Source organism: Leishmania panamensis (genome assembly GCF_000755165.1).
Source record: "Leishmania panamensis strain MHOM/PA/94/PSC-1 chromosome 30 sequence".
Taxonomy (NCBI): Eukaryota; Euglenozoa; class Kinetoplastea; order Trypanosomatida; family Trypanosomatidae; genus Leishmania; species Leishmania panamensis.
This window is the reverse complement of record NC_025877.1, coordinates 448,475-470,412: the sequence shown is the minus strand read 5'-3', so window position 1 is coordinate 470,412 and position 21,938 is coordinate 448,475. Positions and strand designations below refer to the sequence as shown.

At 56.3% G+C, this 21,938-nt stretch overlaps 5 protein-coding genes and 1 pseudogene across 5 annotated transcripts; all 6 read right to left on the bottom strand.

Annotated features, from left to right (window-relative positions):
- Positions 1-2,028: 2,028 nt before the first annotated feature.
- LPMP_301460 (hypothetical protein) lies at positions 2,029-3,687 on the bottom strand (the record flags this gene model as incomplete). Its single annotated transcript, XM_010702872.1, has 1 exon — positions 2,029-3,687. One exon carries the CDS (start codon positions 3,685-3,687, stop codon positions 2,029-2,031), a length of 1,659 nt encoding a protein of 552 aa, XP_010701174.1.
- A 1,538-nt stretch (positions 3,688-5,225) lies between these two features.
- On the bottom strand, positions 5,226-5,723 carry LPMP_301450 (hypothetical protein; the record flags this gene model as incomplete). Its single annotated transcript, XM_010702871.1, has 1 exon — positions 5,226-5,723. The coding sequence occupies one exon, from the start codon at positions 5,721-5,723 to the stop codon at positions 5,226-5,228; it is 498 nt and encodes a 165-aa protein (XP_010701173.1).
- An 852-nt stretch (positions 5,724-6,575) lies between these two features.
- LPMP_301440 lies at positions 6,576-6,710 on the bottom strand (annotated as a pseudogene).
- A 5,103-nt stretch (positions 6,711-11,813) lies between these two features.
- On the bottom strand, positions 11,814-14,447 carry LPMP_301430 (hypothetical protein; the record flags this gene model as incomplete). The annotated part of the gene is made up of 1 exon (XM_010702870.1): positions 11,814-14,447. The coding sequence occupies one exon, from the start codon at positions 14,445-14,447 to the stop codon at positions 11,814-11,816; it is 2,634 nt and encodes an 877-aa protein (XP_010701172.1).
- A 2,353-nt stretch (positions 14,448-16,800) lies between these two features.
- Positions 16,801-18,261, bottom strand: LPMP_301420 (RIO-like kinase, putative; the record flags this gene model as incomplete). Its single annotated transcript, XM_010702869.1, has 1 exon — positions 16,801-18,261. The coding sequence occupies one exon, from the start codon at positions 18,259-18,261 to the stop codon at positions 16,801-16,803; it is 1,461 nt and encodes a 486-aa protein (XP_010701171.1).
- An 882-nt stretch (positions 18,262-19,143) lies between these two features.
- Positions 19,144-21,000, bottom strand: LPMP_301410 (GTPase activating protein, putative; the record flags this gene model as incomplete). Its single annotated transcript, XM_010702868.1, has 1 exon — positions 19,144-21,000. One exon carries the CDS (start codon positions 20,998-21,000, stop codon positions 19,144-19,146), a length of 1,857 nt encoding a protein of 618 aa, XP_010701170.1.
- Between the last annotated feature and the right edge of the window lie 938 nt (positions 21,001-21,938).

Here is a 21,938-nt window from a genome sequence, read left to right as displayed (position 1 = left end):
TCTTGGAAGTATGTAGAGTTCATAGCGAAGATCTGTGAAGGGGAAGCCTTTGAAGTGTAATACGTCGCTTTTTGTGTGTTTGTTATTGCTGAGGAGGAATTCAGCCGGTGAGGTTGAGCGGTGCGTGTAACCCAAAAGGTGAAGCCAGGAGCGGGGAGAGTGAAAAGATGTAGCGGGGGCTCCTGTAAAGAAGAGGAGGGAAAAATAGGGCAGGTCGTGTGATGGAGCTGTACAGGAGGTATCTTGTTCAGTTGTGCTGAGGGCACAGTGGATTGTGGGTCGCAGCTGAGCCAACCTAGTTGGGTGCGGCTTTATGTTGTAAGCGTGCTAGGAAATGTGTGGTTGTATATGAGTGGCTGTGCAGATAGCATGCACTTTTAGGTGAAGATGTAGTTGGGGACTTACGAGTGGTGGCACCGCTCGGGGCTGAGCTTTGTCTTTCCTTCTTGTGGGATTGTGTTCTCAGTCATGGGAATGTGTCTGTGGTTCTGCGTGTCACTCCAGAGTTTCTGCATTGTAAGGAGGCTGAGGCATACGCACGCACACTCAGCCCGGTACACAGAGATAAATATACAGAGCATGAGCACACAAGCAAAGGATAAACCAGCCGAGAAGAAGTATGCCGCCTCGAGGATGCTCAAAGTGCGGCAGCTTCGCACCTACGGAGTTGCCGCACTTCGGTCGCTTTTTGGCGCCATGGAACGTGTCTACACGTTCGAGTAGACATTTAAAATGGCGGTGACAAGGAAAAGGTAGACCCCTGGTATCGTAATCCTCTAGTAGGGAAAGAGCACATTGCGTGGTTGAGGGTATGTGTGTGAAGGTATAGGAAAAAGGGAAGAGGAAATGGCAGAGGGCAATCAGGATGTCTCGTTCCGGTCACAGCTCTATATGTGTTCTTCCCCACGGCCTGTAGCCTCCGCCGCTAAACTGCGGAGAGTCTCGAGATCGCACGAGGGACTACGCCCACAGGTGGATACTTCACCACTGGTTGGCGCACTCGCTTTTTTTGTGAGTGTCAGCGAAGCGATCAGGCGTATATCCCAGCTGCCCTGCACGCATAGTTGATGGAGTCCATTGCTCCAGCAGTAACGATTGTACCCACGCGTTTAGCTGGACGGGCTATCCTATGCAGTGCAAGTGCAGCAACACCGGGTGGCGTCTCCGACTTCCCACAAGTGCACGTCCTCGCACCAATGGTCCATGTCATGAATAACCTCGCTCAAAAAAGGAATGGCTTTCCTTCCCCTCTCGCTCGCTCCCTCCCTCTTGCTCACCCCATGCCATTGTTCTTCCAAGCGAGTGCACTTGCTCAACACAACCTTGACCGCACTGGTGTGGTGCAGTGTGAAAAATGAGGAGCTGAGCCCTGCACACGGGTCCACGAAGAGGACAACGCAAGAAGAGTGGAGAGAGCTGCTTTTGGTAATGCCTCGTTATTGGTGGTTAGGCCACACGACACCGTGTGCGCCGCGGTGGAACCAGGTCAAAGGAACAAGAGAGCCAGAGAGAGGTTGAGAAAAAAGCGAGAGAGCTGTCGAGCGGGCATCCGGTAGTCACTGCTTGAGCATTGGTGTGTCACGAGGTGGCAAGCAGTATCTGTCTGCGCACGCAGATGCTCGTGTCCATCCATCCAACTGTTCTATGATCACGTCAGGGCAGTGCTAGGCCTTTCCTTGCCTTTTCCCCTGCTTCACAGTGCTTGAACAGGCTGTACACGAGCGATAAACCATAGTAGGGAGAGGCTGTTACGCTCTCACAAACGCATACGCAGCGGACCATATCGGCACAAGTCGTGGGCGAAGCGCTTTTCCATTCTTTGTTGCTTTATTTTTCCTCGTGCAGCGTTTCCCTTTCCTCTTCGCTGGGTGGCTCTCTACATGTTATTCAGGCAGGCCTTCAACGCGTGCTTGGCAGCTCCGTCAGCTCACACACAGGAACACCTTGTAGCGTCAAGTCTCCCTCGCACGAGTATCCGCATCTCCGCAGACACCTCACCTTGGAGCGTGGAAGCACGGCTCCATCACTTTACATAAAATCAAACACCTTTGCTTTGCCATCATCCCCGGCCGTAACGAGCATCGACGGCGACGCAAACATTTCGCGGACCGCTGCTGTGTTCGCCCTCAGCTCGTATAGCAGCTCTCCCGTCTCCACGTGATGCACGAGCAATCGGCCGTTGCCGGCGCCGGAGAGAAGCAGGTTGCCGATCACTTCCATCGAGTAAACAAATTCGTTGTGGTCGGTGATGACGCACACCTCCGAAAAGTTGCGACGGGCGTCTCGCACGACGATGCGCCGGTCGGCACCGCATGTTACAATGAGTGGGGCCGACACCGCCGTCAGAGAGGGGCTTCGAATAAACGTAAGCATCCCACCTCTATGTAGAACGTCCTGAAAGAGCGGCTTTGCTGAGGACGGCCCGCGCGCATCCACGACGGTGAGCACGCCGCCTTGGTCGCCGAAAAGGACGAGGTGTCCTACGTCGGGGTGCATGAGGTGACCCAAGGAGCCGATTTGGCCGCGCTTTGATGAGGCAGTCAGGTGGCACTGCGCCGTCTCCACATCCCACACTTTTACAGTGCCCTGCCGATCTCCTGAGAGCACCTCCGTGTCTAACCAGCTGAACTGCGTCACTGGGCCTTTGTGGCCGGAGAGGCAGCCCACCTGCCGCCCACCTGCCGCCCCATTGAGCTCCCAAATGCGTATCGTCCTATCGTAGCTCGCGCTCATCGCAATAGACCGGCCGTGGCGCTCATTCACCTCGATTTGACTAATGCTGCTCGTGTGTCCTAGTAGGTCCACGCACCTTGCCGGCCCACCGCGGATGACGTCACTCCACAAGCACAACTTGCTGTCCATGCCACCAGAGATCACCCGGCGGTCCGAGAGGAAGCGGCACGCCGTCACCCACTCCGTGTGCCCGCATGTCTTCGTGTACAGCATTTTCAGCTCACGCATCGTCCACAGATCAAACACCCTCAGCCCGTGGTCCGCCGACCCGACGACGCACAGCGGCGAGGAGGCAGAAGGCGGCGCCGCTCCGAACGTACGGGAAGCGGGAGCGCGTACCACAGCACCAGGTGCCGCCGCTGGAGGCACCAATACATCCATGCAAAGCAGGTTGCTGTCACTTGCATCAAAGATGCGCCCGGTCGAATCAGCCGGTCCTTCGTACCAAGACGTGGTTGAATGCAGTGTGTCAGCTGTGAGGCCAATTTCAGCATTGGCTCTGTAGTAGGGACTGTCGGCGGAGGTGGCGAACGCCGGTGCCCTAGGGACGGTGGCACCGTCCCTAGGCGCCTGGGAAGGCGCTGAGCCGTAAAACTCGTCGGCTAGCGCGTCCATCTCCGCCTGAATAGTGTCGTGCGCAGTAGAGTGTCCTGCAGTGGCACGAGGCACCGCTGCTGACGAGCAACATTGTGTACCGAGAGGTGTGACCTGAGTGGGGATGGGCCCTCGTCCAAGAGGTCTTCTATCGCGACCAACAGAAGCAGTGGTTGACGGAGAAGATGTTCTGAGCCTGCCAACGCTGCTGCGCGGCCCCCCAGCCACACTGTCACGCACAGCGCCGGAGGAGCGCCCAATAGAGCGGATGCGAGTGGGGGCACCGGGGTCTGTGGTACCTGTATTGCTCCTGTGGCCGCCAGAGGCACCAGAGGCGGCACTGCCACCCTGCGAATACATGTTAAGAATGGCCTTGTGGTACCCGAAAATGGGTTCCGTTAGCGCCTTTTCGGGTGGAGTAATGGTGTGACGGCAATGTGCGAGGCAGAGGCGCACGAGCTGCAGTAAATAAATGTAGATATATATATGTGTGGGTGTGTGTGCAGCTACCCCTGCACAGTGCGTCAGTATCGCAGATCTGTCTTTTGCGCGGTGCACGTGTAGAGCAAGAAGAGTGAAACCCTCAAAAGGACACGGCGGGCCCCCTTCAGCTGCCTTTCCGTGCCTATACGAAGAAAGCGTCTGTAGAGGCAGAAAGAGGAGCGAGCAGGAGAGAGAGAAAAATGCATTGAAGAGAGGATTCTCAGTCGTATGACAGAAAAGGCGGTGGCGTGGCACGTGCGACTGTGCGTGTGAGAGACTCTCACCCAATGAGAGTAGGGGGACACAGAGAATGAACCCTAGTGAGGGCAGCAGCGCCACAGCTCGTCCAAACGCGCCAGGTGAGAGCTGCTTCGTCGGTGTACAAGAGGGAGCCGGGGAAAGAAGGCCGTGCCTGTCGACGGTCCGTTCTTCTCAGTGGGCTACTGGGTCCACCCGCGTAGTAGTGCCAGCATACCTCCTTTACAGCACACGCGCCCCTAACGCGCACAGCATCGTCCCAGCGCTCCTGTGGGTGCATACATGATCATGGAGGCGTTTTGTGAGCTTCACGCCGTCATCGCTCCAGCAAAATTTGAGAAGAATACGCAGCTATCAATGTCCTACTGCGCTGTTGCCTCTTCACTCACTTGCACCTCTCTCGCCCGCTATGCAGGGTGCGTGCGCTTCTCCACTGGTCGGATTTGCTTTGTCTGAGCCCACTCTCGAAGAAGGTGAGAAGAGCAAGAAAGGAGGCAGGATGAGGGAGATAATCGAGGTGTAAGGCTGTGTTTCCCTTTTCATTGCCAGAGAACAAGAGCGAAACAAGTACGAGAGGACAAGGCGGAGGAGAGAGACAACAGGCACGCCAAAAAAAAACTCAGACATCACCAAACGCCTCCACACACATGCACGTGCGCATATTTTCGCGAGAGAGAGAGAGAGAGGGCAGTGCGTATCCCAAGATGGATGTTTTCCTTTTTTTCCTTAGCGTGAACGGCAGTGGTGTATTTGATAAGTGTGCGTGGGTGTTTGTGTGGATTGTGTGTGAAAACAAGAGAGCAAGCAACGCAGTAAGCAAGCCAAAGTGGGTGGGCAGGCAGGGGGGGGGGGACAACACTACTCAGTAAGGGAGAAAGAAACGAGTCACTGATCAGCAGTACATAACACACACACACAACTTGCAGAACGAGGGAAGAGGAGAAACGAGTCGACTAGCTGAAACGGAGAGTGGGGGGAGGGGAAACAAGGGAGTGACGCGAAGAAGTACGAGGAGGTAATGAAAAGAGAAGGTCACCTTCGCAGTAAGGTGAACAGCAAGGAAGAAGCGATAAAGAGCGAGAGAGCGCGCGCTAGAACAACTCAGCGAAAGAAAAACGAAGGAAGTGGTGACAGTAGTGCAACAGCCTCTTAAAGGTCTAGAGCATCATTGGCGACTCTGGCACTACAGGGGTGAGGCCGCACATGCTCATGCCGGGACACAGGCCGAGAGACGTCATCTCCAGGAACTGCTGCTGCACCGCGCACGGCCCGCACAGCCACGACACGCAGCAATCTTTCACGCAGTTGCCCTCAATGCCGTAGCGACGACGAATGTCTGCACGTATGATATACTCGAGCACAAAGACAGAGGGAACACCGCCTACGTTCAGCGCTGTCACTGCGGCGCAGACAGGAAGGTGTAGCTCCGGCGTGTTGTTATAGAACATGTTGAACTGGCGGCTCAGCTGACAGACCGTACAGAAGTAGCACTCGAGGCACGAATTCATCTCGGTGCAGGTCACACACAGGCTGTAATGCCACGGGCGGGTGACGCTGCCTACGACCTGGGTCGTCTCTGTCACCGCTACGTCGGCCGCATCTCGCTGCCACTGCTGGCCAACCAGGGAGTACCCGGAGTTTGAAAACTTGGGCATGGTTCTCGAGCAAAAGGCCTCTAGTGAGAGACTGCGAAAGAAGAGTTAGCGAAGGCAGAAAGCTGAGCCACACAAGACGACGCGTAAGTACAAGAAGCAATGCGGTGTCGCCTGTAACGGTGACGGAGAGGCAAAGAAAGCACACGAGATGGACGTGCAATGTCGGAGAAGAGCAAAGGAAACAGACAGAGAGAGAGAGGGGGGAGAGAGGAACACACACAAGTACGTGAAAGTCAAACTAGAGGTGCATAACGGTTTGCTTGCTTATGTATTCTTGGCGTGAGGGAGTTTTCGCTAGGGGGAGGGGGGGAATATGTGGTTACGCAGTGCGTGTGTAGCCATCACGGAGACGAGTGAAAGTAAGAGAGCGTGGACAATGAAGCGGATGGAACGCAAGTGAAATGACACAAGACTGAAGACCAAGACACATTGGGCACATGGGCCTTCTCACTCATGAGTACAGCGCGGCTTATATGGCATCTCCTTGCCACCCCCCCCCCCTCACGACGAGTTCACACAGCCGAACGCTCCGATAGAGGGAGGGGAGGAAAAGAGAGACGCCGCAGCGATCCGCAATGTCGTTGATTGCAGTGCCACGAGCCCACCCACGCATGAAATAAAGGGGGGTGGGAACAGGCGAAAAGCGCAGAGATGGCCTCTTGAGAGAGCAACAAGTACGCGCACACAAACGACAACAAAACAAATAATAATAATACGTCACATGCGGACTGGCGTCTCACGACTCTTCCAGCTTGGCCTGTTTGACTGGTGTCTCGTGAATTACTGAGCCATGTAACTGCAAGAGGAAAGAGGAGAGGGGGAGTTCAGTGCAGGAGTGCGTGTGATCCCCCTTTACTCCCTTAGGTTGTCGTACACGTAGCCCACATGGAAGCTGAGACCAATCGGGATCGCAGTCTCATCGACACGGAACTTCGCCGAGTGAAACGTCTCGCAGATGCCCTGTAACTTGTTACCGGTGCCTAGCCACGGGGTAGCAGCCGGGCTTCTCCAGGTGGTACGCAGAAAAGTCCTCCTCGCCTTATAGCGACACCTTGGAATCGATGATGTTGGCAGCACCAATCACGCGCTCGCCAACAAACCGTACCTGCGCAGTTACCTCAGGGTCGTTGTGACAACAGTCGTACCCCAACATGAAGTCCAGCTCTGCAGTCCCACCGTGCGTAGCAGCAACGTTCGATGCAATTCGCTCGATATTGCCCGGCACCTGCTCGCGTGCGGCTTTGTTCTGCGACCGTAGAGTTCCCATCAGCGTTAACCTCGCCGAGAATCACGTTGTGGTTCTCATTCAGCCCAGTCGCCATTTTCGCAATCGACACGACAGGCACACAACCCCCCCCCCGGATCGGTCCTGCGCGCAGTTAATCGCCGAGATTGACATCACGACCTCGGCTGCAAGCAGCACAGGGTCCACAAGCAGATGCAGCGCTGACAAGGGGCCGCCACGATCGCGGATCACCAGCTTGAACTCTGGATAACTCGCGATGACGTCAACCATCAGCTCAGCAGTGCATACCGAAGATGCTCTTAACACAACTCCATAACGTCGCCGGGCAGCAACTCTTCTGGGTGCTGAAAAATGAACCGTACGCTTCCCTTAATGCTCACCTGATGCGCGCAGGTTACCTTCGCAGTACCCAGTAGCGTCGCAGTGTGCACGTCGTGCCTGCACGCGTGCATTACGCCCTTATTCTGCGACTTGAATGCCACGATCGCTTCCTTGTTCACCGGTAGTGCGTCGATGGTAGTGCTCAGTGCTATCATCGGCTCAGTACCAGCACCGCCGGCCACGCTCGCCACAACGGGTGTCGGCACCGGGCGCGTGACCCCAGTGCGGAGCAGCCAAAGCTCTGCCGTGCTGCCACAATAAACGCGGCTGTCTTCGACTCCTTGAACGACTGCTCTGGGTTCTGGTGAATGGGGCGGCGCTACTCGATCGTCTCGTCCGCGGCCGCGCGCAACTCGGACGTCAGCCGCACAAACAACACATTCATGGTTGCGGGGGAAAAGAAGAGGTCTGTGGGCAAGCAAAAGATGATTGCGGTACACGTGCCTCAGGGAATTGCAAGTGAGTGAGTCGATAGCATGTGGTGGCAGTTTGCCCACATGGCTGTGTAAGAGGTGCGTGCATACATTCATGCAGGAACGAACACAAAGAGGGGAAAGAAGGGGGGAGAAGAATAGAGTAGTGGGGTAGCTGAACATTCAGGGAATGGACGCAAAAAAAAAAAAGAGTAACTTTACTGAACATGTGGTACTCTGTTGCCTTGTTCTCCGGATAGCAGGTGTGACTCTGATGTAGGCGAGAGATGCAGAGTTGTCTTCAGCAGCGTTTGATCAACATGGTTGCTGTCTCTCCTACACTGTCTGTCACACAGTGTACATGGGACACAAAGGATGAGGGAGGACTGCCACGAATTCTCAGACGTGTCCTTCCCTCCACCCGAAGAGTTGTCCCACTCACGTCCTCACGCAGACATTATTTTTTCTTTTTGTAGGCGCCCGTCTCTCTGCAATGGAGGTATTTGCCCACGCAAAGAAGGCCCTTGAGAAGCGCAGGTCACACGCGTGGAATGTGGAGAGTCATTAATTCGTGGATCTCCTCGGTGTCCACCCTCCCTCACGTGCTTTCTCTTTTGACGCTGTCGAATCAGTTCCTGGAGAGAACTATCAACGTGTCCTTTTCTTGCAATGCTCAGGCGAACACCGCCGGCGTAACTGTCCAAAACAAACGTAAAAAAAAACAGCCATCGTGATTGCACACACACACACATACACACACACGCACGCACCCGCAGAGACAAAGAGAGAGATGCATACACATGAACACACCAACGCAATGACAACAGAGCGGTCAGGGTCGCACACAGACGCACTCGCACACACAAAAATACAGGGCTAACCTCAAAGCGTAGATGAAAAAGGTGCTCACCAAAGGTGCCGTCCCGCCGCCGCCCCTCGACTGCAACCACCGCCCTCTCTCTCTCTCTATCGTTGCCCCTCTCGTCATTTGCAAACAAAGGTGGGAGAGAAAGCGGGCGGTAGCAGGACGGGTTCAACAGAGGGAAGAAAAGAGGCTGCGTGAGCACAGAGAAGAAGGAAGAGGGCGCATAAAGCGGCAAAGAGGACAAGAACAATGGAGGTGAGCTCAGCAAAGACGCTCGCCCCTTGTCGCCCGATATGCGGCCCTATCCTTTCCTCTATCACCCCTCTCGCAACATTGTTTTCCTTCTGTCTTTGAGAAGGCTCATCATCGTCCCATCAGTCGCCTCCTACCGCCTATTCCCCTCCATCATCTTTTCTTGTCTCCTCCACCTGGTAGGCCGCGTCTATCGCAGGACACACACACACATACACCTTACGTGCCTCTGTTTGTCGAAGGAAAGCGGCGTTTAGCGACAGGTGAAAAAAAAAAAAACATTACTTTTATATCAACAGGGGAAGAGAATGAGGTGAGCGTATCTTCTTCCCCTTGTGCTCGACCACTTGTCCTCAAACGAATCAGGGTGAGTGAGGAAATTGCAAAGGAGGACAGAGGCCGTGAGGGTAGTAGCGGGAAGGAATGTTGCTGGCGGCGGAACCAAAGGTGAATAGCGGCTGCAACAACAAAAAAAAATGAAAAACACATCGGCAAAACCAGCGGAAAGGAAAAAGAACAATGAAATCATCGCTCCTTCTGCCAATCAGTGCAGTAGGGAGCATGGCTCATCACAGGTACACGCAATACGTTTATACCTAGAACACATACGTGTATGGGCGCTCTGTACTCTATACTTTCAAGTATTACTCAACCAACAAGGAGACAAAACAGTCCCCCCTCCTCCCCCCTCTGATGGAAAGGCTGAGCCAGGTGGAGCAGAGAAAAAAGGCAAAGGCTCGCTGAAAAGTTGGGGGTCACGTACTTTCGTTGTGTTTTTGTTTTTCCCTGCACCTTCACACATCGCGCACAACAAGAGAATCGCTTTTTTATTCACTGCGGCAGCATTGGATCCTTCGAAAACGAGCACCACACACACACACACTCTCTCTCTCTCTGACGCATTCGCGTCATGAGCGCACACCCCTCCTGGGGTCGTATCCGTGGCCATCACGAGCGTCGAGAATGGTAGGAAAACATGACAAGAGAGAGAGGGGGGGAGACCGCGAAATAGAGAGCGCGTAAGGCTCACTTACGTGTGTGGGCGTCTGCCTTTGGGCGTTGTCGGTTTAACACCACCACAAGCATAAAGGGAAACATAACGAAAAAGAAGCGATGTAAAATACCGATCAGAGGGGGAGGGGGGCGACGAGAGAGGAGACCAGCAAAACTGGAAAAGAAGAAGCAAAGAAGGGAGTGGTTGCGGGGCGGTCTCGGCGTGTGTGCATCTCTGCGTGATTAAGTGTCGGTAGAGGGTATCTACGTAGATCTAAGGTGGAAGGCCAAGAGAGAAGGGGGATAAACCCAAACAGAAACACGAAGACAAAAAGGCGCAGAAGAACTTTGCAAAATAAAAGGGGTAAATACACGAGCGAGACGGACGGGGAGAGGGACAGCTGGTGTGACATGGACGTGTGTGAATATCTAACAACGATCGATGACACATTGCGCTGGAAAACAGACACAAAGGGAAGGGGGGGGGAAAACACGTCAACAGTCGAAAAGACTTGCGCACGTCAGCACGCAAAATAAAACAAAATACGGAGCAAAAACAGCCGACAATCAAAAGGAGCAAAGGAAAGGCAGAAAAAAGGGGGGTGAGAGTGGGAAAGAACGCGAGAAAGCCCCAGCTGAGCACGTAGAAACACATGCATCAGATGCTGCTCCCGCCCCTTCCTTTCCCCTCCCCGCCTCCAGCGCGCGCGCCCTTCTTTCACCGCACTGATACAAGTAGAGGGAACGAAGGTCGTTCAAGATCTAAGAGGATATCAAAATCAAAGCGAGAGAAACAAAATGGTGAAGCGCATTTTTGTGCGTCTATGAAGCGATAACAAGGATAATGTGATGATGACGTTGCTGGCAGCGGAAAGGGCCCGAGGCAAGACGTCGTGAAGACAACTTCGACGACGACACACACGCATGCGCGACAAAGAGAGGTGCAGAGCGCAAAGTGAGAGACTCAGGGATGAAAGAAGGGGAATGAGACTCGATCCCATTTATGTGCGGCTACGCCCCCTTTCTCTGGTAGCGGACAACCCCGGGACGCATGCCGCCTTCCGACCCTGCTGCAACACGAACATCAAAGAAATAACACACGCACAGAAAGAGGCGCCTCTTCCGTTGCAGAGAGAATGACCCGACATGCTGGGTACACTTTGCCTTAAACTGAGCATCTTTTGCTCCCATACATCCCACACAGCCTCAGCCTCCTCGCCCTCCACTCGCTCCATCTTACCTCTTACCTCGACCCCCCCCCTCCCCGCTCCTTCAACATGCATCTACGAATATACGAACACAAGCACGTACAACAGCAACGTGCGGATGTACGCGCTTGTGCACTGTCTTGATGGATGGTGGGGATACAAGCGATGAGCGCTAGTAGATGGTGAAATACAGCTCCCTCCCATTTTCCAAACCAATCACCCAACCCTCTTTTATCAGCTGGCCCAGTTAACTGTGGAGGAAGTCAGGTAGGCACGAAGAATTCTGCACGCAACATCAGATAGAACAAAGGAAAAAAAAACGTGCACCTGTCATTTTTCATTTTTTCCATCACCCGCAGGGTTGCATCTGATGATTTCCTCTCTCTCTCTCTGTATGTATGTATGTATGTAATGTGTGTGTGTATATCTTTCTGAGTGTGTGCCTCTATGGTTTACGGACGGACAACAAGCCTACTGCACCGCGCCTGATGGGAAGAGGGAAGGCAGCTGTGTTGGTCACATACGCACAAGCTGCAGCCAACCACTCCACCTCAAGGCTCTGCAGAGATCAACGTGTTCTCTTTTCCTCCATGTCACATGTCATCAGAAGTCACTGGACAAGGTGACCGATAGAGGAGGTAGAGTGAACACAAAACACACAGCTCTGCCACCTCGACACACACACACATGCAAATTTCTTTCTTTTTCGCTCGTTCTTGGCACTGGACTGCCTTAGCACTGTTTGAGAAACACGCGACAGTTCAGGTGAAACTGAAGCTCACGTATCACACGCGACGTGTTCGGGTGGCAGTACAACGCGCACGTCGACGACGGCCAGTTGGCCACGCCGACAACACGATAAAAGATGATGCACACGCTTCCGTCGAAGGTGAAGTAGATGGACTCAAGCTGAAAGGGCAGATTGGAGAACTTGAACTGACGCTCGCACTCGATGTACGCAGTTGTCTGCTGCTGCAGCACGCGCTCGTGCTGCCGGCGGTCTTCGTCGTGCATGAAAACATCCACCTTGCGAAGCAGTATCCCATCCATACAGCCGAGCTGCGCAGTGTAGAGCGGCGAAGTGGAGGTGATTAGTTGCACGCACACACCAACATCCTCATAGGATACACTTTTGTGCGGGCTCCCCTGGGTGTACACGTGCGCAAGGTACGTCTTGCCCACTTCAACGCTCCTCAGCAGTGTCTTGGACGCCAACACGGAGGTTGCAGTGCCGGCAGTGAATCGCTTCGACCTGGCACGATCGCGGGTGACGGCGCTCTTTGCCGTCTCCAGCGCAGTAGGAGACAAATTCGTCAAGAAGCGCATCGTCTGCCCCTTGGGAAACTGCAACACCGCCACAACGTCCAGCTCACTACTCTTCCGCACGCCTTCTCCGTCCAACGCTGAGTTCAAGGACGCAACGCCAGCGGCGGCACCGCCGCTACTGCAACGCCTCTGTGTCGCCATGGCAGGAGGAACGCGACGGGCAGATGGGCCGGTGACCGCAACTCGTGCCGGTGCCGCCTCCGAGACGTTTGAGGAAGCGGAGGATTCCGGGAATGGGGCGTCATGTCGGTTAGCCGGTGCAGAAGCGTGACGGCCCGGTGCCACCGGCACCGCTGTCTCCTCCTGACCTGCGGTGCCGGCGAGAGTCACAGTCACCAGACTCGCCTTTGGCACCCGCCGCATCGATGGCCCTTCGACATGACGCAGCGGAGAAGAAAGCTGCTGCGACCGTGACTTGGGACCACCGCGCAAAGACGCCTCCGCGGCTGCCTGGCCGACTGGGGGCTCGTCGCCGATGGAAAGCAAGTGCAATTTGTCTACTGGAACGCGACGGCCACCAACGGCGATGAGCGACCCTGCAGCGGCCTTGACGTGGGGAAGGCGATGACTGGGTCGAGGAGGAGGCAATGCGTATCTGGTGGCAGTGCACGACGACGCTGAGGAGTAGCCAGGATGGGCGTAACTGTCGTGGTGCAACGGCTTATGGTGGTGCGCAGTGATGTCGTACGAGGGCGGCGGCTTCATGGACTGCTGCTGTCTGGTACCGGTGACATCGCGCTCCAAGATGGTACGGGAGCCCAGCCCCATGCTCCCCATTATGCTGCGTGCACTCGGGGGACGCGTTTCAGTGTTGCGATGGTGGTGCTCAGGATGCTGCTGCTGGACGGCGGCGGCAAGCATGGTGAGCACGTCGGGTCCACTGGAACTGCCATCATGGCAGTTATACTCGAAACCGCTGCGCGCGCTGCTCGAATGTTGGGACATGGACTCAGCAGCAGCTCCGCAACCACCGCGGCCGCTGCTCAAGTTGCCGATAGACTCCACACCGACCTCGTTATCGTGTTTTACCCCGCGCGGACTCTCGCTGCTGTCGACAACCGCCACCGCAGCAGTGGAGAAGTACACCATCGGATCTCGACGCACGCCCGCGGATGGTATCCCACACGATGCACGGTCGCTCCGCGGCGTCGTCAACACCTCCTCACCGTCGCTCTCTGCGAATGCTCCCTGCAGCACCGTCAGCCGATCCGGCGTGCACTCCGGCATCGCAGGTGCCCAGATGCTCGAACCGTCTCGCCTTCCCGCGCCTACGGTAGACGGTGAGAAAAGCGATTCGAGCCCTGCATACGCGTTGAATGGTGCTGCCTGCCGCCACTGCGCCGCTCCTCGTCGTGATCCGTATGGCGTGGCCTCATTCCTGTCAGACCCTTTGGCAGGGGTGAAGCTGTCAAGACAGTTTCGAAGCATCTCCTCCACCGCCCTCTGCAGGTCGTACGTGCGGTATGGGGTCGTCTGTGTCGCACTGTACCCCCCAACTGCCACCGCATCCCTCGTCGGCGACTCAGAGCTAGACTCAAACGAGTTGAGGAAGAGTGGTATCTCCTCCAGACAAGTCGACGTGTCGAGGGGGGCGCGGGTGCCAGTTGCCACCGTCGCCGCAGCGGCGGCTGACCGAGAATCTCTGTTGGGGGTGCACAGTAGAGATGACTGCAATGGTAGTGGAGAGACGCTCCCGTTATCGGGCTGCACGTCGCTTGTCCGTATGCTGGTTGCGGTACCCACACCACCCGAAGTCGCGTACAGCGGAGAGGCAAGGAGGGCTGCTCTCGCCACACGAGACGGCCGCTGGCGAGCTTGATTTGGGGTCGCTGCTGCAGCCGAGGTATCAGTGCTGTGCGGTGCGGCCAAGCCGCGTTGGCGCTGCTGCATCGGCCTGCAACCGCTGCTGCCACTGCTAAGCGCTGGGTGATGAGTGACGTTGTGTCCGGGTGTGCGCGAAATGCTGAGGAAGGCGCTGTCGTCTCCGGGGTTCCCTGCAACCGCGGCGCAGGCACTCAAGGCCCGCCTCTTGGGTGTCATAGGGGTAAGGGCGCCGTGCGCTGCTGCGGCCTCCACTGCGGGGCCGCTGGGCGGCCGTGTGCTGGCTGGTCCGGCGAATAGCACCGCACTGAAGCCCGACTCATCCGCAACACACTCCGCTGCGTCCGAGATGGATTCGTTTTCAGTGCGCGCCAAGTCTGTCTGCAAGGGTGTACCGCAGAAGCCAGTATCTCGCGGCAGCAGCAGCAGCGGCTCTCTACTCCCACCCCACACATTAGGGTTACACGCGCTGCTGCCGCCACAACCACTGTTTCTACTGTCATCTCCTAAGGACACTGAGCCATGGGCGTTGCCAAGGTATCCAGGCGGAATGTTCTCCTTGTTTGTACTAAGGTAGCTGTTGGTGACATCACGGAACACAGTCTGGATGCCGGTCCCTGTCGAACTTTTGCCACCACGTGATGCGGCACCGGCGCGAGTCGGACGCATTAGGCGTAATGTGCTTCGCAGACTTGAAAGAAAAAACAGGGGTTGATCTGTTTGCCAGCTCGTGTGTGTGTGTGGGGGGGGGGGGGGGGGGTACTGCCAGCGGTGCTCAGGATGTGTGCTAAGCTACGAGAGGATCCTGACAAGGGGATAAGCGCTTGCGCACGGGGAAGCGAAACGAAGAAACAAAAAAAGAGCGCAAAAAAAAAAAAGAGCCGTATTTCTGTGCGATGGATGCGAGAGATGAAGCTGCAGAGAATGCCAGTCAAACAACAACAACAACACACAAATAAAAAGAAAAAAGGGGGGAGTCCACTACGCCGGCACCACCACAGCCATCCCACCCCACGACAAGACACGGCACGTAAACAAACAAAAGAAGAAGCCGCGGAGAGGGAAAAGGAGTTGGAGGAAAAAAGGGGGGAAGTCCGCTCGCCTATCTTGTCTCTGCACGCTCCGCTGCGGGTGCTGCTGTCTTCACGGAAGGGGATCTAGGGGGGGGCGGCGTTGATGTCCTTGCTGCTTACTACCTTGACCCCTCTGGCCAGAATCACGTGCGTGAATCTAATGTGGAAAAGAGCAAAGGAGATACAGCGAGACGATGAGAGGAGAGATAGGTTATGTACGCGTCCTGCGAGCCGAGATTGGGGTGCCGTGAAGAGAACAGAGAGAACTGCGATTATGCTGAGCAAAGAAGGGAGAGGGCGAAGACAAGGAACAAAAAAGTCGACGAGAGCCGCGGATGACGTACTTTACTTCTCCTGTGCACCAAGTTCTCCTTTCCTTTTTGATTTCGTCTGCTTGGGTGTGGGTCGAGGTAGAACGTGCGGCTATGTCGCGTGTCCGGTATGGGTGGGAGGGAGGAAGCGAAGGGGAGGGAGAGAGAAGGTAACTGCAAACTGGCTTTCTTTTGGGGGCGTGCTTTTATCTATGTAACTCTGCAGGTGCTTGTGAGCGGGTACGAGGCCGAAATGTGACAGGGGGGAGGGGAGGGAGGGTCGTTGGTGGCAGGGGGAAAGATGGTGCAGTAAGGGGGCACAAAGAGAGTTGCAGGGGGATCGGTAAGGCACCAAGTGCGAGGTCATACATGGGGCTGGGGGTGGCCCCCGAGGCACCGTAGCGGAAGGCCTTGCTGAGCGGCGCACAATGTGAGTCGTGGCAGCAGTAATACATAAACACACAGGCGCACGCCCTCCTCTCACTCCGCGGGCCGACTCTCCCCCACCTCCGCCCCCTCACCAAAGGAGGAGAAGCGTCGTGCAATGCGAATCGACTGCCACACGCACAGATCTGCCATGCGTGCACCCCCACAAGCCGCGCATACCGGAGATTAACACATACCCTCACGGTCTGCACACGTGTCATTGTTGGAGCCTTCAGGCAATCATTCTTTCAGTTGTATGGTGGACGATGCAGCCTCACAGAGGAGGAGAGGCGCACTTGGGCCGACTTGGGGACAGCCAACACTGGCCAAGAGATGAAGATAAGACAGAAGAAAATGAAAAGTATACAAAGATGAAGCGCCTGGATGCTGACAACGGCATCCTTCATAATAATGTTCCCACGGTTACTCGTTAAATCGCCTTAGGTCGCACTTTTTTTTTTGTCGGGATGAGCGAGGTGGTTTTCGCTGCAGCGCCATTCTCCTTCCTCAACTTGTACTCGACCCACGCAGAGGAGGGGGTGGTCCCTCGATCTCTTTAGCATCTTGTCGCTCCTTCGCTCATTCTCGGCTGTCATAGTTGGTTTCTTGGGCCTGTCTTGGCACTTTCTTTTCCCCTCGATAGCACTAATCGCAATAGCTGCATCGCTAATAACAGCGATGCAGCTGACGTGCATAGAACTGAGACCCTTTCCGCTCCTCCTCGACTTACACGAGTAAGCAGCTCATGCATACCTGCGCACCCTAGTCAAAGAAGCCCTCACCATTGGAGCTCTTGAGTTGACGCTGAATCTTCTGCTTCTGTCTGCCCTTCTGCACATTGCGGTGCAGGTGGCGGTTGAAGTCACTGTTCTCCCTGCACCTAATAGTCCTGCGAATTTGGTGCTTCACGTGGTCCTCGTTGATGTTGCCATCGGATAAAAAGTTTGCGTTTCGATGCACATTTCGGGGGTAGAACTCGCCTTGGCGCCGCACGCGGGCAGCATTCATGGCCTCATCCAGCCACCTACTTTCGTTCACGTCGTCGTCGCTGCCCTCCTCCCTCTCCTCATTTTCCTCGCCACCGCTTGCTCCGCCGGGGATGCTCGTGAGCTTGCCCACCCCTCCTTCATTCACGTCCACGCTGTTGACGTCGAAGCTCTGCGAAGCACTCCCATCACCATCATCCTTGCTCGCGTCACTGTCGCGGTCACGGGATGCTGCCTCGCTGTCACACTTTTCACCAAGCTGGGAGCCTTCCTGCATGAGCCGCTCCAGATCCTCCTGCTGCTTGCGCGTGAAGTACCCGCTCGCGTACACCTGCTTATCCAGCTCGCCCTTGCGCACCACATCCTTCGTCAGCATTGGGAACCACGTGGTGTCCACCTTGAAGCGGCGCTGGAAGAAGTTGGCGAGGTTCTGCACATCGCGGTCGAAGAGCTCGGATGCGTTGGGGTGGTTGATGGAGATCATCTGCGGAAAGTCGATCATGATGACACGCTGCTCGTCAGTGATCATCAAGTTGAACTCGTTAAAGTCGCCGTGGATGAGCCCCGACTCAGCCAGCTTCACCATCAACTCCAGAGCGCGGCGATACACCTTGCTGGCGTCTCCAAGCTCCGTGATGTTGTTCAGCAGGGTGCCTGGCACCAGCTCCATGAGCAGCGCATGACGGTTCTGGTCGATCGGTTTCGGAACTGGGAATCCCTCGTCATACAGTAGCTTCATAAACGAGTACTCTTTCTGCGAGGCGAGGCGCGACAGGTAGAACCAGCTCTCCCCGTGACGGGTGCGGCCGTTTCCCTTATAGTCACGGTTGCGCGTCACGCTGCGAAATGAGCAGCGACCCAGACGCTGCAGCTTGAGCACACAGTCGTGCCCAGTCTCATCCCGCACTAAGATAATATCCGACTCCTTGCCGCACCCGATACGGTGACCCACCCCTGTGCAGGTGCCTCGCTTGCTAAGCGTGCGCAGCGCCAGGTAGTCGTACGCGCCGTACTTCATGGCGTAACCGTCGTACATGGTGTTCTCATGGTGGATCATCTTGTGCTTGAGGAGGTTGTTGAGCCGCTTGCGGCACCCGCCGTGGGGCAGTTGGGCGATACGCTCGACGAGCGCGGTGGGGGCGACGTCGTGGTTGCGCATGGCCATCTCGAGCGCCGTGAGCACGCGGAAGTCCTCATCCTCCATAAAGTGGAGGAGAGTGACATCCAACTTCACCATCGCTGAGAAGAGTGGTGTAGTGGTGAACAAAAGAGAGGCTTGGTGTGTACAGTTGCGGTGCAGGATCGAGTCCCTTGCGCGTTGCGGTAGGCGGCGAAGTTTCTGATACGCTCGCTTTAATGCGCTATGCGACATGATATCAACCGGTGCATGCGGGGGTGGAGGAGGACGGATTGTTTCGGCGATGAGGACCGATGGGCAGAGGGAAAGAGAAGGGAAGGTCAAAGGGTGAAAAGAGATGCGAGGCATCGTTCGTGAGCAGCCAACCCAACACCGCAGAGCGTCTGGCGTGTCCGTGGGCATCAGGGGGAGGGGGAGGCACGGCGACGAAGCGAACACGCGTGCAAAGATGGATGTCCAGAGGCGGATCTCAGAATCGCTGGCACGCTAGCCCTCTCATGAACAGCAGAAAAGGGGGAAACGCCGCACCCAGAGAGGGAGAGTGGGAGATGGAATCAACATTTCCCCGCCAACATCACCGCAATGTGGTTTGTTTACACAGAGGGGGGAGGACAACACATGCAAGACTCTTTGTTTTGGTTTTTTTCGCAAGTGCGATGAGCGGAAGAAGGGAGGCGAGAGAGAGAGAGAGAGGAGGAGGAGACAAAAGAGCAAAGCACGCCTAACCTACTGATAAGCACCCAGAAAGAGAGAGAGAGAGAGAGACCTCAACGAAACGGCGTACAGTAGGTGGGAGGAGAGCCGGTAAGAAGTAACCATTCCCGCTGTTCTCACCCAGAGAAGGGAGGGGGTGGCGCGGCGTACAACCACGTTACGCACAGGCAGCGATTTGTACACGAGCGCGCGCCAACCGCTTTCGGGGCAGCAAGTGCTGCTATTCGATTGTAGTGCGCGCGTCGAGTTCGACCTGTTCGGTGCTGCTCACTCCGCGGTCGAAGACAGACGTGTCAAGGAGGCTTCATACAGGTTCTGCAGCACAAAGGCCTCTGAGAGCACGTCCTGAATGTCGCGCAGTGACAGCTGCTCCGTCGGTGGTGCTTGCAGAAACCTCAGTGCACTGATATAGTCCTCGCTAAACGCCATCAGCTGCGGGCCCCAGCGTAGCAGCAGGGCCGCGCACACGTACACGTGCGTGACGCTCCACCGCCGCGCTTCATCCGACAGATACGCGTCGAGCAGCCGCAGCGACTGCGTTTCGGTCAGCTCGCGCATTAGCAAGCAGTTCATCCACCGGAAGGAAAACTGCTCAAACTGGAGCTGTAAGACATTCACCAAGCAATGGTAGAGTGGCGGGTCTGCAGCTTGCACGACCGCCGCAAGGTGCCGCATCATGGTCGTAATCCCTGCGTGGCTGCTCGTATAGTTATCTTGGATGGTGTTGAGTAAATACGATGTCATCCAGTACACATCCGCCTCCACCTCGTTAATCCACTGCGTGACCGGCACTGACGAAGTGGACCACAGATGGTTGAGGATTTCCTCAGTGTAGGCGTGCAGCTCTGTAACCGAGCGAGTCGAGCAGAAGCGGTAACCCAGCACCACACCCATGAACGGGACGACAAGGTCGTTCATACCCTGCACGTAGCCACAGGCCGGGTGGCGGAGGGACCAGATGAACAGGATGCGCTCAATGGAGCCCTGCACGCATGGGTGGCGCAGGTAGCAGTGGCCTCCGGACATTCGAGGGATGTCCTTGCGGATCTGTTTCAGGGTTTGCAGCTCCTTCGAGCCCAGCATCGTGCTGGCGCTAAGCTGGTGCCCTAGCCCCCCGCCAGGACCGCCACCGGCCGCAGATGGTGCCGCTGCTGGCACAACATTGGGCAACCTGAGCACCTCTAACGCCGGGCGTGGCGGTGTGGAAAATTGGGGATGAGAAGGCGAGCTGGCACTTGCGGCATCTGTGGACCCCATCGAGGCGGAGGCGCGGCGCGAGGAGCCAGGAGGAGTTGGCAGAGTGCCCAGGGAAGAGCTTGCTGTCAGGAGATTCACTGAGTGGTGGGGTAACAGCTGCAACGGCGGTTGCGCGTCACTCCCGCTTGTGTTGAGCGGCAACGGCAAGCGGGAATCCTCAAGGATAGCAGACGTGCTCTGAAATCCGTGTGGGCGCTGCGGAAGCAACGGAGGCGGAGAGGCGGCGACCTCATTAGCCACTGTGGTTGTGTTGCCGCCAGTCGTGAGCGACGCAGCACGCAAGAGACTCAAGGCGCCGGATGGTACGGCCATCAGCTCTGTCAGAGTTGTTTGCCCCGGCGTCCCCGCCATCTGTGGTGCACCAGCGGTGGGCTCGAGTGACTTGAGAGTTGACCGGTGCACCGTCGTGTCGACGCCGCGGTCCACCATCGCACATACAGTGTCCCAGTCGACAATACCGTAGGAGCTGTTGATGTACGAGGCGTACTCGATGCGGCGCCTCGACACGGTCGGCTGGCGCGTTGCGGACTGTGCCGTCCAGCATCCGGTGAGAAACATCCACGCCTCGTACCGGAGGGCGACCGGGCAACCCTGCCAGCTCAGCTCCCGCAGTAGCACCATATCCACTGAGTCTGCACACAGTGTCTCCTGAAAGCGCCTTGCATGCTCGCCACTCAAGGCAGCACTGGTGGTAGCGGTGGCCGTGGTAGGGGCAGGGGTTTTGGTCATCGGAGTGTTCTGCCTAAGGTAGGTCACAGTCGCAATGGGGCTGGGAAAAGTCGGCGCGGCCAATTTGTTGAGGTGTAAAGCGCCGCTGGAGGTTTGCGAAACGGGTACCAGGGAAACTGACGACTGCCCGGTGCCCATCCCGATGAACGATCCAATGCTCATCAAAGAGGACCTACCCTCTTTGGAGAACTTGAAGCCGCCGCCCCCAACCGTGGAGCTCTTGAGAGATGTGCCGTCCCCATCGCCATCTTTAGCACTGCCAGCAACGTCGCCCGGTGGCAGCACTGGGTTGTTTTGACTGCACCGGTACGGCCGCGTGACAGCCCTGTACTGCGTACTGCTCTTAGCACCTCCGCTGCCGGGCGTTAACGCAATCCCGCCATCTGAGCCTACGCCAGGGCTTGTGGAGGTCTTGTCGACTCCTGGGTAGCCCAAGATACGCTCTAGAAAAGCTGGAAGCATCCCACTGGCGACGAATACCACAACGGTATGTCCGTGCCGGTATGCGGGTCTGTCTGTCTGAGCGTGTGTGTGTGGGTGGGGGGGGGGGTACGTGCGAGGGTGAGGAGGAGGAGGAGGAGGAGGGAGGTTAGATCCTCTCTCTCCACAGACAGAGGCAGCCCGCGCGCCCTCGCCCAAGTTCCTTGGAGAATGAACAAGAGAGGATCGTATGGTAGTGGTCACAAGCTACGGCCCCCAAGAGGCGCCAAAGCGCGCAACTTTGAGGTGCATTTGTGAGAGGTGGTGGTGACAACCGCATAGAGTTGAGGAGGAGGAAGGGTGCAGCGGAGGAAGATGAGATGCACTGATGGCAAACACATGGAGAAGGTCGCGGCGAAAGAGAGCACCTGGGAAAGATAGGGAACCTGAGGAGGGACATGACCACTAGAGGCGAAGAAAGCACTAGAAATAAGGAAAGAGAAGCGTGAAGACCGCCGTCGCCTCCTCTCCTCAATCACCCAGCCACCAAGAGAGGCGACCCAGCGACAGCATCGGCATCACTCTATTCACTTTCAGCCTTCCCTGGTGTTGGGCTCGGCATCCCATGGGCCCTTTGTCCTCTCGCTCTCTGCTAA